This window comes from Octodon degus, unplaced genomic scaffold (genome assembly GCF_000260255.1).
Source record: "Octodon degus isolate 3935 unplaced genomic scaffold, OctDeg1.0 scaffold00080, whole genome shotgun sequence".
NCBI classification, from domain to species: domain Eukaryota; kingdom Metazoa; phylum Chordata; class Mammalia; order Rodentia; family Octodontidae; genus Octodon; species Octodon degus.
In genome coordinates, this window is record NW_004524656.1 from 6,811,953 (window position 1) to 6,827,279 (window position 15,327).

The 15,327-nt window shown below is 47.5% G+C and overlaps 1 protein-coding gene across 2 annotated transcripts in view; it reads right to left on the bottom strand.

The window, feature by feature from the left end:
• Positions 1-155: 155 nt before the first annotated feature.
• The window catches only part of Ttc36 (tetratricopeptide repeat domain 36), an 18,948-nt gene continuing 3,776 nt past the window's right edge, over positions 156-15,327 (bottom strand). For both annotated transcript variants that reach the window (XM_023721198.1, XM_004636449.2), the window contains one exon: positions 156-454. In XM_023721198.1, coding sequence (XP_023576966.1) covers positions 192-454 — 263 coding nt within the window. In that variant the 3' untranslated portion in view covers positions 156-191. The remainder of the gene's footprint in view (positions 455-15,327) is intronic.

The window sequence follows — 15,327 nt, forward strand, 5'->3', positions numbered from 1 at the left end:
GTGGGTGGCCGCTCCCCCCACCCGGCTCCCGCACTCCCACCTCCAACCCCCGCGGGCTGCCAGACTCCCCGACTCCAGTCCTCCCGGCGGGTCAGCCAGAGCTTGGGTTCCCGCGAGTGGGGGCGTAATAGAACGAGAGGAGGCGCAGTGGCTCGGCTTCGCAGCTTTATTGGTCGAGCCCCGCCCGCGCCTCAGCGGCCGTTGTGCGGGCCGCGCAGCTGCCCCATCATGTCTGCCAGCATGCGGTTGCACAGCGCGGCGTACGGGTTGAGCAGCACCAGCTGGCGCCGCGCGAAGGGGCTGCCCAGCCGCGCCGCGCGCTCGAAGTCCCTGCGGGCGTCGTCGTCCCGGCCCTGCAGCCGCGCCAGGAGCCCGCGCTGCACGAAGCCTTGGCGGGCGGCGCGGCCGCGGCCTCCGCTCAGCGCCACGGCGCGCTCCAGGTCCTCCAGGGCGCCTGCGGGCGGACACGCGCGGGCTCAGCGGCGCCCAAGCCCGCGGGACGGACGCCGCGCCTGCGGGACGGCTCTGGACGGTGCGGGACGCACGGCCATCCGAAGACAAACCACGACTCGGTAGGCTCGGCCGGCTGACAACTTTCCCGAAGAACGCGCTTCAGGAAGACGCGCCTTCGGGCGGTTGGGCCGCCTCGGAGCCTTGCTGGCGTCCAGGGAGCCTCCTGCTCCTTCCCAGCCCGCCCTTCCCGCTCCTGCGCCCGGCGCCAGACGTCCGAGCATCCTGCCCTCCGCTGTTTGGGTACCTAGTAAGTCTTCCCTTTGTCTTAAATTCTGCTGTTACCAGCCCCGCCCCAGGTCGCCGGCCGTTTCCAGGGCATTTGGTTCCCCACCGGGAGCTGCTGTCCCCTCGGCGACCTACTGGCTCCGCGGGAAGGCCGCCGAGCGGACTCCTAACTCATAGCTGCCCTTAGGAGATTTTCTGGACCTTTCGTGGACAGCGAATACACCCATTTCTACCTGCCGGCGCACTCACTAGCATAGTCGGAAGGCAGCCAATCAGAAGCTGTACCCAAGGTAGATAGGATACAGGACCACTTCGTTGAGCATCTGGGGCGCCCTTAATCTCAAGGTGTGGTCGAATCCACACAAATTGTAAGGCCTCCCCTACCATTTTCTTTTTTGGGAAACTCTGCCACCAACCCCTTCCACCTGACTCCTGATCCCAGGGATGGACCTGGGAACCCTGGGCAAGGGGTTGAGCGTTTCTCTCCAAAGCCTTGAGTTTTCCCTCTCGCTCGCCCTATTTGCTCTCTAGATTGATCATCCGAAAGGTTTGGCCCTGTGCCCTCTAGTGTTGGTTGGACGCCACAGTCTAACGCAAGCCTGAGGTCCCTTTGTGGACGAATGAGAGATCTTGGTCTCCTAGAGATGCCTTTTAGGAAGACGCTGAGGATAGACAGGACCCTCTACAGCTCTCCTACAATGTCCACTCCAGTTCATCCCTGGAATGCAGTCTCAAAAACTGGTCCATGAGTGAATTAATTTTCTAATGAATTTATTTATAGCTAAATGTGATTTAGGAGCTGAAGCCTGGTGGAGGTGGTCTCCCTTCTCTCTTGAGCTCGTTTCCCACCGCCATCCCATGGCATCCCTCTGCCGTGCAGTCCTGTCTTGGAGCCAGCGGACCGTGGGCTGGTGCTTTTTTTTTTTTTCCCCTCAGTTCTAGGGGTTGAATCCAGGGGCTCTGTACCACTAAGCTATATCCCAGCCCATTTAAAACTTTTACATTTTGAGACAAGAGTCTCAAGTTACACAGTGGGTCCTGTCTAGGCTCTTTTTGGTAGCAGTAATTGAACTCAGGACCTCACCCTTGCCAGGCAGCATGGGGCCACTGAGCTATATCCCTGGCCTATGAATGCTGTTTCCACACAAAAGTTATTTTTTTCTTTTTAAAGATGGGGTCTTGGGGCTGGTGAGATGGCTCAGTGGTCTAAAGCACCTACTTAGAACAAGCTTAGCAAAGCCCAGGGACCGCGGTTCAATCCCCCAGCACCGCATGCCAGCCAGCCCCGCCCCCTGGTGGGTTGAGCTGGCCACATACAGATAAATAAATGTTAAAAAAAAAAAAAAAGATAATTAACAACAACAGCAAAAAAGACGGGGTCTTGCTATGTAGTTCACGCTGGCCTTGAACTCACTATGTAGCACAGGCTGGCCTCAAACTTTCATTGATCCTCTTGCCTCAACCTCCCGAATGCTAAAATTACAGTTGTGCACCACCACATCGACCTTCACTCAAAGTATATGATTAAGAAAACTGAGGTTCAGAGTTTCGGTCACATGTCCACAAAGCTAGCAAGGGCTGTCTCAGAATTCAATATAGGTTTATCTAACTCGCAAGCCTTTGCCCTTATCCACTCAAGCACTGCTTCTCTCGGCCCCTACTGCTACTCTCTGAAACAGTCATGTTTGAGACATAGGCACAGACAATCATAGTGAATAGAATCATAGTGATTATTATTTTTATTTTTATTTATTTATTTTTGTGGAACCAGGGATTGAACTCAGGCCCTTGCACTTGTCAGGGAAGCGCTTATTCCACTGAGCCATCTCCCTGGCCCCGATTATTTTTAATTTTTCCCTTGCCAAAACCAAAGGGAGCTGAAAAAGTATATTTAGAAAGTTGTTATAGACTTAAATGGAGTAAATACTGCATCTCAGTTGGTCCTCTGAGTTTGGAAGCCTTATGTAAGAGGAGACCAGCACTGCAAGGGTGCCCAGCAGGCACTGGCGATGCCCCGCTGTGACTCAGCGCTCCTGCTCCAGCTAGAACTTGGTTCACAGAGCAAAGAACTGCGTCCCCGAAGTGGACCTGCTAGCAGTGTTTTGAAGCTTAGCTGGCTGGATTGCTGGCTGAAGTGCTGCCCCTGGAACATTCTTAAAGTGGGCTTAAGGTACTATTGCAGGCTTTGGGTGTTGTTTAAGGAGTACAAATACTACAGAACAGTCTAAGCTCTGTATCAGAATAGCTAGTTTAGAAATCCTATTCCTCACCTAAAGAAAAATGAATTCAAGTCTCTGAGTATCGCAGGGGCTAGGGGTTCGATCCCCAGGCCTGCCATGCCAGCCCCGCCCCTGAGGTGCACTGAGACAGTGATTGAGACTGGCGTGGTGGTGCGCACCTGTAACCCCAGCTCTTGGGAGGCTGTAAACAGGCAGATCACTACGAGTCCACTCTAGTAGTGAGACTCTGAACACCCTGTAGACCATTCCCTAAAATACAAAAAAAAAAAAAGTCCCTGAGTACCTCCTAGTAGCCAGTCGTAGTGTTAGGCAGTAGCTATAGAGAGGAACAAGACAACAGGTGTTCCCGTGAGAGACTCTTACCAAAACAGTACAGTGAGGTGAGCCCTTCGCTGAGGGAAACAGTGCACTGAGAGCATCTGAGGCTGAGTCTCAAATGGTTTAGCTGGGTGCAGTGGAGCACGCCTGTAATCCCAGCACTCAGGAGGCTAAGGCAGGAGGATCACTGAGTTTGAGGCCAGCCTAGGCTACATAGTGAGTTTGGGACCAACCTGAACTACATGGTGAGATGCTGTCTCAAGAAATAAAACCTAAAAGATTTTTTGTTTTGTATTTTAAGGAAGGATCTACAGGGTGTTTGGGATCTCACTACTAGAATAGACTCAGTGATCCGCCTGTTTACAGCCTCCCAAGAGCAGGGATCACAGGCACGTGCCATCCCACCCAGTCTCCCAAAAGATTTTAAGTTCATGGATGAAGGCCTCTAATAGAATCCCTGTGTTCATTTTCTAGATACTCATCTCTGAACGAGACCGTAATCCTGCTCAATGGCAATTATGCTGCTGCCCAAAAGAAAAGCTCGAAGACAGATACAACTGGAAATGAAAAGCATGCCGTCAAAGCAGAGGGGCTCTTCTGGGTCTCATGAATATCTGCTATAGGTTTTCTATGAAAGACTGTATTTCCAGAAATTAGGCCACAAATATTTTTGAGACGATTTTAACATACCAAGATCCTAGAATGGAATGCACCATTATATTAGTTAAGATAGGGGAGCTGTTGTAACAAATGGAAAAATAAATCCAAGGTAATTCCAGGTAGCAGAGTTCTACTTCAGGGGGGCTCTGCTCTGCACATCATTTAGGGACCTAGTCCCACGGGTATACCAAGAACTCTGGTAAGCGACTTCCGGAGTTGCCATGGATGTGGATACGTGGCCAGAGTAAGGGAAAGGACCTGCAGCACTAGCTCACCAGTTCCAGCCCATCAGTGCCTGGGAGGTGTGTACCACCCTGGCTCCCACATCTACTGTCTGATCTACCACTCAGTGGAGAGTTATTCAAATCCATCAAGTTCCCAACACAAAAAACCCCGGCCAAGGCTGACCTAGGTGACACAGGAAGTCATGAGAACATAAACTGTTTTGCACCAAGGCCCTAGGACAGGAAATTACTGCGAAAGACAGATGGACAGTGAAGCCAAAAATGAATGTTTGCTATGAGAATGTTTTTCCTCCTCAGATTTTAGGCCAGTGGCTTAGAAGATGCAGATGTTATTGCCTAGGCATTATTCTCTACATTTCCACCAGTGTGCAGGAGTATCTGCCTTGTCAGGATTATTTGGGTTCCCACTAGAACTGCTTCCAGTAATTTTCTGGCCCTTCATAGCTCTTCTAGCAGATTTCAGGGAGGGAATTTTATCTTCCTGAGGTTACTATGTGGTTCTCCTCTGACTTCTTCAGATGGGAAACAGCTGAGAGAGTAGCTGGCCCAGTGTGGTCAGGGTATGGTTTCTGGGTCCTGCTGCAAGACGAGCTTGTCTGCACCTTATGGAGCCCGGCCAGTGCTTCTGCTGAGGTTGCTGCCTGGCCACTCGCTAGCAGGTGAAGGCCACCTCCTGGAGCCAGGAGCCAGGCTCGGAAGATTTCTCCCCAGTAAAATAGAGGCAGCCGAATTTTTGTCACATTTCCTCTCTGGAGGAGATTCATGAATTTCTTTTTCTGAGAATCCCGTGACAGTTTTCCTATTTATTCTTTTCTGGTCTAAGATGTTTAACTTTGGTCTATTGAGTGTTTCAGGTTCATCTTCTTGGGCTTATGACAAGGAATTGCTTCAGAAACTTCACAGTTAGCTGGGTGTGGTTAACTGTGTAATCCCAGCACTTGGGAGGTTGAGACAGGAGGATCGCTGGGAGTGAGACCAGCCTGGAGACTACAAAAATGAGCACAGAGCCAGCCCAAACTGCATAGTGAGATCCTGTCTCAAAAAGCAAACGAACAAAACAGCCTGTGGATAGACAGAAAGGAATTCTGTATCTCCTTATGAATACTCTTTTTGCACTTGCTTCAGATTTCTTCTGGCATAGAGGAGCAACCCACTGGTTAGATTATACAAAAGCACTTGAAGCTCTGCACATCAGCTTCTGGCCCTCCTGTCCCAGGTTGTCACAATATGTGTCCAGTTTGTTGCCCACCATCAATTCAGTGACAAATCTGAAATCTATTTGAATGTTCAGATCTTCATCTCTCAATCTTTCCTCAATGCTTTGGTCTCTTCGTGTTGTCCCCTTATCATGGCAGAATTGCACTGCAGACAGGATGTCTAAATTCACCTCTTTTTGTTCATTTTAGCTGTACAGTTTACCTCTTTTGTGTATTCCATTATTAAATAGTTTTCTGTTTTGTTTTTAGTTTTGATGAGTTTGAACCACTTTTCTATATGGATGGTTTGAAATCTTCCTTACTCTTTCATGAGCAGATTCTGGAGTGTTTTGTTTTTTTTTTTCTTCATCCATTTTATATATTTGGTACAGGGTCTCACTAGTTGGTGCTGGGATTACACACGTGCGCCACCACGCCCAGACTCGTTTGCTGGCTCAGCACGTCTAGGGGGGCGGGGCTGGTGCTACATGTGGGACTGGGGATTGAACCCTGGTCCATGCACTTGCCAGAGCAGGTGCTTAGTCTGCTGAGCTGTCTTGACAGCCCTCCTCTGGAGTCTTAATGGAGTCATCAGAGTTTTGTCAGCCATTCTGGTGGCAGCTTCAATGCCTGTGATGACATTCCTGCTAATTTGTCTTTTGTATAGTTCCCTTTGCAGATTATTTTCAGCAGTCTGTATTTTCCCATTTGAGTTTCTTCTGGATAGGAAGCTATTGATTTTCTGCTTTACACTCCAGAGCACCCTACTGGGGAGGTGGTGTCTTGTAACCAGTCTCATGAGAGAGTTGGGACATATTTGTCAGTTTCCTGATCGTTATCTTTGACATCTATAGACAGCAGTCTTTTTTTGATGTTATAAAAGAATAAAGGTAAGTGTCTAAATCTGCTGTAAGTAGAAAAACAAATATATCTTGGTGTCGGCAGGATCATGATCATAGAGAGCTGGGGGTAGGGAAGAGAAGGGAAGAGGAGAGCTGGAAATAGAATGGGAAGAGAAGGTCCAAAAATAACCGCAAAAGCCTTCTCCCACAGACGACATTTGCCCAGTTTAAATTATCTGTCTGGGTTTGTCCAAAAGTCAAAGGCCAGTGAGTGGTCCCCTTTCTAGGATGCTCATTCTAGAATCTATCACTGTCAGTTCTGTCATAAATGTACTGACAGCGAGGTGTGGTAGCACACCTGTAATTCCAGTGATCAGGAGGCTGAGACAAGAGGATCCCTGTTAGAGGCCAGCCTGCACTACACAGTGAGACCCTGCCTCAAGAAAACCCTAACTGAATGAATGAATGAATGAATGAATGAATGAATGAATGAATATACTGACTGTAAAGAGGTGGAGGAGGAGGGGGATGTGAGAGGATGTGGGGGAGGGAGGGCAGGAAAGAATTAGATGTGTTATGTTCATGTGCCAGTTATCTGTTGTAATCGTTTTGGACTGCAAGCACATGGCTAGCAAAATAAAAATTTAACTCCATATAGGAATGAAAAACCAAAAAACGTAATCTGCAAGAGTCACATTAGAAAAAAAAAAATTGGCTCTTGCACTCGTTCCCATGTTTTCCTCATGTCACATGCAACTCTTCAGTTCCTTCTCAGCTAACTGCAGTTGAAAAGGATATGATTTCTGTCCTGAAAGCTTATGTGTCTTCTCCTTTCTTGGAAAAACTGAGAATGCAGACATTTGCTTGCAGGAATGCTCCGAACAGTTTTGTACCCGTGGCTTCAAGTCTTGAGGCCAAGCCTTCTACCAGAGCTGACTTAACAGGAGCTATGGAGGGGCCTGACATAGGTCACTCAGACACTGCATACTAAAATGCAAATTTTGGGGCCGGGGAGATGGCTCAGTAGAATAAGTACTTCCCTGGCAAGCGCAAGGGCCTGAGTTCAATCCCCAGTTCCACCAAAAAAATAAAAATAAAATAAAATGCAAATTTGGAAGGCATGAGTTTGTGATATGTCTGTACTTACTCTGTTAGTTTTCTGAACTTTTGGCTACTGTGTTTGCAGTTGACTTGGCTTCCATTAACCTATAGAAAGAACATCTCCGTTCTGAATACCAAGGGGATGTCACAGAGGACACATACACATTTTCAGTAATGGAGACAGGCTTGAGTTTGCATTTGAAAACTTAGATTCAGAGGATTCTAAGAGGGTCTTTCTACATACTGATGAAGATTTATGAAGCTCTAGAATGCAAAGAAAGCATCTTTTCTGCGCTCTTCTGTCTTTTGGCCCAGCCATGCTTGCATGACTCATCACACTAAACAAAGGACATGCCGTTTCCCACCCACAGAGATGGCACATCTAGACTTATTTCTCTTTAGAGCCCAGAGGATTCAGGTTGGTGCTGCTGTCAAGCCATACTCATGGTGTACCTGGGTTCTTTTTTTTTTTTTTTTTTTTTCACTCAATTTCAATATTTGAAGGACTCCATTAGAATGCGCCACCACATGCAAGTCAGTTGTCACTGCTGAATGTTCTCCCATTTATTTATTTATTTATTTTTTTTTTTTTCTAAAATATTTATTTATTTTTATTTATTACATTTATTTATTGTGTGTGTGTGTGTGGCCAGCTCAGCCCACCAGGGGGCGGGGCTGGCTGGCATGTGGTGCTGGAGGATTGAACCGCGGTCCCTGTGCTTTGCCAAGCTTGTTTCAAGTAGGTGCTTTAGACCACTGAGCCATCTCTCCAGCCCCTCTCCCATTTATTCTGGTTTCCTTTTTGTACTACACTCAAGCAGGCTTTGAACTGGAATTTGGCCCATGTGGGACTTAAGTAATGACTGGCATCATCCCCTCATTAGCAATTCATGAAACAAACAGCCCTTCCACACAAACTGTACAAACCTTTGAAAGTACCTAGAAAGTTGGAAAAATTAAAAAAAAATTTTTTTTGAGGAACTGGGGATTGAACTCGGGTACTTGCGCTTGCCAGGGAAGCACTTATTCTACTGAGCCATCTCCCCGGCCCATCTACCTGGGTTCTTGAGGCTTGACTTTTTATCATGAAATCTTAGGGCTGGAGATAATACTTGGCAGTCTAAGTGCCTGCATGGCAAGCACAAGGACCCAAGTTCTATTCCCAGTACCACAGGTTGTGCCAGCCCCTTGCCAAGCTGGCCACCAAAACCGGGTGTGGTGGTGCATGCCTGTAATCCCAGCGCTGGGGAGGCTGAGATAGGAGGATCACTATGGGTCTGAGCTGCATAGCAAGACCCTGTACCAAATAAATAAAAGATTTTTTTTTAAAAAAGACTAGCATAGGCTACAAAGTGAGCTCAAGGCCCGGCTGAACTGAAAAAAACCTAAGAAGTCTTGACTCTTCCTTGCAATTGGTAATTATTGAGTGATTAACCCCTCACTGTTTCCTAAAGCAAGTCACTCAATTTCAGTATTTGAGGACTCCGTTAGAACGCGCCACCACATGCAAGTCAGTTGTCACTGCTGAATGTTCTCCCAGTTATTCTGGTTTCCTTTTTGTACTACACTCAAGCAGGCTTTGAACTGGAATTTGGCCCATGTGGGACTTAAGTAATGACTGGCATCATCCCCTCATTAGCAGTTCATGAAACAAACAGCCCTTCCACACAAACTTTACAAACCTTTGAAAGTACCTAGAAAGTTGGAAAAATTTAAAGAAGCAAACACCAAAACCAAGCAAAAACAAAAACCATTAGATCACCACAAGAATATTAGTGTTTTCACTACAAATATTTCAGCTGGCCTGTTTTGTGCTGAAGGTCAATTTTGGAGAACCTTACCTTTAATTCCTAAAGTTAACCAAAACCATAATGCTAATAGAACCAAAGGAAGAAAAGCCATTTCTATGGGGCTGGGGAGATGGCTCAGTGGAATAGGCACTTCCTGGCAAGCACAAGGGCCTGAGTTCAATCCCCAGTTCCACCAAAAAAAAAAAGATGCAAGCAGAAATAAAGTGCCCTTCATGGGCAGGACCACCAGCATAAACATCTTAAGAACTGGTGTTATAATGCAAAACTTCCACCTGGGGCTGGTGAGATGGCTCAGTGGTCTAAAGCACCTACTTAGAACAAGCTAAGCTAAGCATAAAGCACAGGGACTGCGGTTCAATCCCCAGCACCACATGCCAGCCAGCCCCGCCCCCTGGTGGGCTGAGCTGGCCACACACATCTTCCACCTGTAGTTCTAAGAAGCTTTATTGCTAAAGATGCAAATTAAAAAACAACCTTCTTGAACTGTATTTAATGTCACCCATTATTGATATTTCTATGACTTCATGGTTTAAGGATTATAACAAGTGAACATTTAATATTTAGCTAGCTGGCCGGGGAGATAACTCAGTAGAATAAGGGCTTGCCTGGCAAGTGCAGGGTCCTGAGCTCAATGCCCGGTACCGCAAAAAGACAAAAACAACCAAACAATATTTAGCTGGCCAGTCTCAGGTACAAGCATTTGCCAGCTAACTACCTCACGAATGCATTCTTCTATTCCTACTGATAGGACAAAGAATCACTCCCAGTGATCCTCCTGCCTCAACTCCCAACTGCTAGGATCACAGAGGTGTGCCACCACGCCCTGCCTGTGCCTCGTTTGTAAGTGATACTAAATGATGAAAGTGACCCTGTGTGATTTCTGTGACTAGGTGACAAAATGTGATACAACTTCTCCATTGTTAGCTGAGACACTGAACTTGGAGTCTTAAGCTCTTTGACCTTGAGGGTGGAGGGTGCCGTGCTGTGAGAAGTGCAAGACACATGGAAAGGCATTTGCAGGTTTTCTAAGTGACGGTCCCTCATGGAGTCCCAGATTCCTTCTCCATCCACTTCAGGTCTTCCCAGTTGAGATCTCGGACATCTGGCCGAAACAGCTACCCTTGCTGCACATTCAGCGAGTTGCTAAGTAGTTGTTTTATGCCCCTAAGCTTGGGGAGGACTTGTTATGTAGCTATAATAACAGGAGCAAGTGAGTTATGCTGCATTGTATTCTCCCATGGACTCCAGAGCATGCCATACACCTGTCAAAGCCTAGCTCCTCCTACTCTGTGGCTAGATCTCAGGGCCCCTCTACAACATTCCTGTGGGAGACAATCGACCCTCTGTCCTGGGCTAGATCAGACTTCTCTACGCTCACGCCGTCAGGCTCCCTGGTTCACAGATGGAAGCAGTTCATGGCAGAGGAACATGCGCAGTTGGGATGTGCAGGAGTGAGCCTCATGAAGTTTCACATCCACCCCAAAACAACGAATTCCTCTCACTAGGGCTTTCCAACTGAAAGAAGGGATGAAGCTTCTTCCTATCTACACAGATTCGGCCTGTGCTTGTTGTGGGGCCCACACCATGCAGCCATTTGGAGAGAAAGAGGCCTCCTTATTGCCCATAATACTCCTGAGACTTGGGCCTTAGTGGAAGCTATCTCAGTCCTTTTGAAGTTCTCTCTTCATATTGACCCCTCATTCAATTCCGAGGCCCACTACCTATCTTGGTATCTCACTAGGACAGATTATGAGGGCTATTACTGAAAAGCAGGAGAAGCAGAACCCAAGCTTCTTGAGCTTACCTCAGGACAGAAAACCATTGAGGCTGTTTGGACCAAACCTTACCCAATGTTGCTCACCCCTCCAAGTACTCTCCTTTGAGAGTACTTAAATTACACAGCCTAGGGCTGGCAAGATAGCTCAGTGGACTAAGCACCTGCTCAGGCAGGTGCAGGACAAGGGCTTGGGGTTCAGTCCCTGGCACCACATGCTTGCCAGCCCCAACCCTGGGTGCACTGAGCTGGCCACTGAGTCCAGGCATGCATGGTGGTGCACACCTGTAATCCCAGCACTGGGGAGGCTGAAAACAGGATCAATATGAGTCTAAGCCACATAGTGAGACCCTGTACCAAATACATTTTTTTAAAAAAGAATTACACAGCCTGCAGGGCTAAGCTATAAGGCCTGTCACCATGGCTTTATCTGTCTAGAGTTAAGGCCATTACACCCTCAGAAGCCAACTCAAATGGCTTATAACTGCGGTCTCCCTTTTCTGTTTCCACAGGCCTCCAGTGACAGTTGGCCATCTCAGCCACTAATAAGCCCAAGGCCTGACCCAACCTCTATTTTTCAATTCTGGAATTGAACGCTGTAAGCTTTCAGCCTCCAGTCTGTGCCATCAGTACCATCTGTCCCATCTGTACCGTCCCTCCTGTTTACCCTTATGGCCTCAAAGAGGGTTAAACTTTGCTCACTGTGCTTTCTGTCCCTTTTGCCTTCCTTCTTGCCAGCACTGATAGCCTGGCCATTCAAGTGGCTTTCCAGTCAAATGTCACTCAGTTAAAAAAAATCGCAAGCAAACTTGCTGGGTATGCATACAGACTCCAGGCAGTTTCCAGGACCGGCATTTCGAGGGGAGACCCGTAGCTGGGCCCAGCTATCTGGCTTCTTCTACTACTCTGGCCAGGCCACCTCTTAGCCGAGTATGGTTGGTAATCGTTCCACAGTGTCACTTGTACATGGGCCTATTTATAACCAAAGTGCTCTCCAAACTTTTGTTCCTCTGCATAGTTCCCCTGTCTTGGTCTAAATCAAGTGGCTACACCCCCATAATCCAAGTTCCCTTTTAAATATAAAGTTTATATCAACCTTACCTCCTATGCCACTGTACTCCCAAATGAACTCAAAACTCTAAACCAACATGGACTTACTTCCCTTCTGAACTTGCTACCCTTCCTCCACTCAGACCACCAACTTCTTCACTCTGGGGTTTTCTACTGAGGTCATACTAATTCCAGCCTGTTCCTTTCCCTTTCTGGACAACATTATAAGCAAAGGACAAAATTGTACTCTTGTGAAAAACACCACTGAGGATAAATTCTTCCTAAAATAATGGGAGGGTACCACCTTTGGAAATCTCACTGGGACACTTCTCGTAAGTCCCTTTTGTTATACTCCTGTGTCTCTGGCAGTACAAGACATCACTTTTGACTTGAAATACTGGGATAGGGGGCCGGGGAGATAGCTCGGTAGAATAAGTGCTTGCCTGGCAAGCACAAGGGCCTGAGTTCAATCCCCAGTTAGGGAAAAAAAAAATACTGGGATAGATTAGGGCAGTTTCCTGGACTTTCTACCATGCAAAAGGATACCTGCTACTGTAAGCCAGGGTCCTATCCATCTGTGGTTCCGAAGTCCTCCCCGTGAGCTGGAGGGGTGTCTGAGCTCTGGCCCAGGTACTTCCCAGGTTGCCACACCTCAGTGGTACTTCCCATGTCCCGTCACCAGTCACTAGAGGTCCACAGTGTTCCAAGCCCATGCATCCCAGCCCTACTGGTCATTTCCTGCCTTAGGGAGTCACAGGAGCTGTCACAGGGAGATACAGCACACTCCTCTTATCAGACTTTTTTTGTTGTTGTTGTCTTTTTGAGACAGGGTCTCACTATGTAGTTCAGGCTGGCCTTGAGCTTACTTTGTAGCCCAGGCTGGTCTTGAACTCACAGTAATCCTCCTGCCTCAGCCTCCTTTGTACTGAGATTACAGGCATGGACCACCATGCCCAGCTCTTTTATTATACCTTTTACCTCTTCTTAGTCAGTTAATGGAATTTCAGCAGGACTGTGTACTACACAGAACCAGATGAATTCCCTGGCCACAATTGTCTAGGGAAATCACTAACCCCTAGATAGACTCACTGCAGGGAGTAGAGGGTACTGAAAAAAAAAGTTACTCTTGTAGAAACAGAACAGGACAGGTCAAGTATGACAACATAGCCAGGCTTTGGGCTGGGGAGATAGCTCAGTGGAATAAGTGCTTCCCTGGCAAGCGCAAGGGCCTGAGTTCAATCCCTGGTTCCGCCAAAGAACAAAACAAACAAATAAAAAATATCCAGACTTTTCTAGAAGCCAATAAACAACTACACAATCAAGCCAGCAAAGGTAGACAGACTGGAAAACCAGTCGCTGGTGGTGCACTGGCCACTCCTTCTTGGGGGAGCACTCCTATCTCTAGTCAGCCTTCTGTCAGCAGGACCACTTGTGTTGAACCTGCCTGTGCTTTTGGTCTCCCTCAGGCCACAGTTCATGGAGTCACAGATGATGACCCACCATGGACTCCAACCTCCTCCACTCTCTACCCCTTTGGGCAGGCTGCCCCAAACCTTTGCTCCCTCCTTGGTCCCAGTGACTCCAGACCCGTTGGGAGGTCCTCCTCTGCCCATATCTGGCCTGAAATAGCTACTGAAAGGGAGATCTCCATCCAAATGTCAAGGACTTGACTTTATCGGTTTGGGGGGGGGGACGGGAACATGGAACCATGTACAATGATTTCTCCACTGTAGAATTCAACTAGACGAATTTATGTTTGAAAACTGAAAAGTCTGAGAACTGAACATATTTTTCCCATTAGAAAAAATGGAAAATCAGGGCTGGTAAGATAGCTCAGTGGTCTAAAGTGCCTGCTTAGGCAAGCTTAGGCAACTGCAGGAACCTTGGTTCTATCCCTGGCATCATGACATGCCAGCCCCACCCCCAGGGTGGGCTGAGTCCAGCTGGCCACTAAAAAAGAAAGAAGGAAGAATGGAAAATCAAACAACAGATTCGTGTGTGTGTGTGTGTGTGTGTGTGTGTGTGTGTGTGTGTGTAGCCAGCTCAGCCCACCAGGGGGCGGGGCTGGCTGGCATGTGGTGCTGGGGGATCGAACCGCGGTCCCTGTGCTTTGCCAAGCTTGTTCCAAGTAGGTGCTTTAGACCACTGAGCCATCTCTCCAGTCCTGGTTACAATATCTTACACAAAGCTCACAGAAAGCACAGTGCTGACTGTTTTCAGGGACGAGCACAAGCATCATGTGTTGTCCGGGTGAGAGTGGCGCCTGGAGTGAAGTAAGGGTCACACTTTTGCATCCTCAGCGACTCACTCTTGGCCCATACGGGGTTTTTCAGGTTGGATTTTTGGTTTGACTCTTGAGAAAAATTTTGAACTCTGAGCAGATTTTTTTCCAACTGCTTTACCAGCAGTGGCGAGTTCAGGCTTGGGGCCATTGGCAGCCAAAGCATCAGAGGACAGGTTGTAGTACAGGCACTTGGGTCAAGCCGGTCAGCACTCCTGAAATGAACTAGGAGTCCTCAGGGCTCATCCTCACCACTTTATATAAAGAACAGACTTAAGGAGCATCATACAGTGGCCTCATGGTCACAAAGATCAGCCTTTTGGGCTGCCTAACAAATGCAAGGCCCTGAGTTTGATCCCTGGTACCAGAAAAAAAAAAAAAAATCTTAATGCTGTACAACCTGTCTGTTAAGTCTTCTCTGACTCAGTCCTGATAGTTATTATTATAATTATTATTTTGAGACAGGGTCTTATAACACAGTTCAGGCTGACCTTGAACTTACAGAAATTTTCCTGCCTCGGCCTCCTGGGTGCTGGGATTATAGTGTGAGCTCCCATGCCTGGCTGTCTTGGTAGTCTCCTAGTGGCTTAGCTGGGACAAAAGTTCAGGTTTTCTTGCTTTGTTATCTTTTGCACAGTGTTAACACACAAAAACATGAATGGGAGAACTTTGGTCAGTACATAAAAGAATTTGGCCCAGTGCCACCGCAGGCTGCAGCAGAAGCATTCCACAGGGAAGTTACTAAGCACCTACTCTCTGGCAGGAGACCAACTCTGAATCCCAGAGTTCAAAAACAAAACACTACTGCACCACTATTTCTTACAAATACAACTCAGTTTCTCACCCTTTTTTTCTCCCTAATTTCTTTTTGGGTATAAGAAATTGAACTCAGGGACTGGCGCTTACCAGGCAGACCTTTTGCCACCAAATTACATCTCTGGCAAAACTTTTTTTTTTTTTTTTTTTTTTTTTTTTTTTTGGTACAGGGTCTCACAGCACAGCTCAGACTCCTAGTGATCCTCCTGTTTTCAGCCCCCCACTACTGGGATTACAGGTGTGTGCCACCAGGCC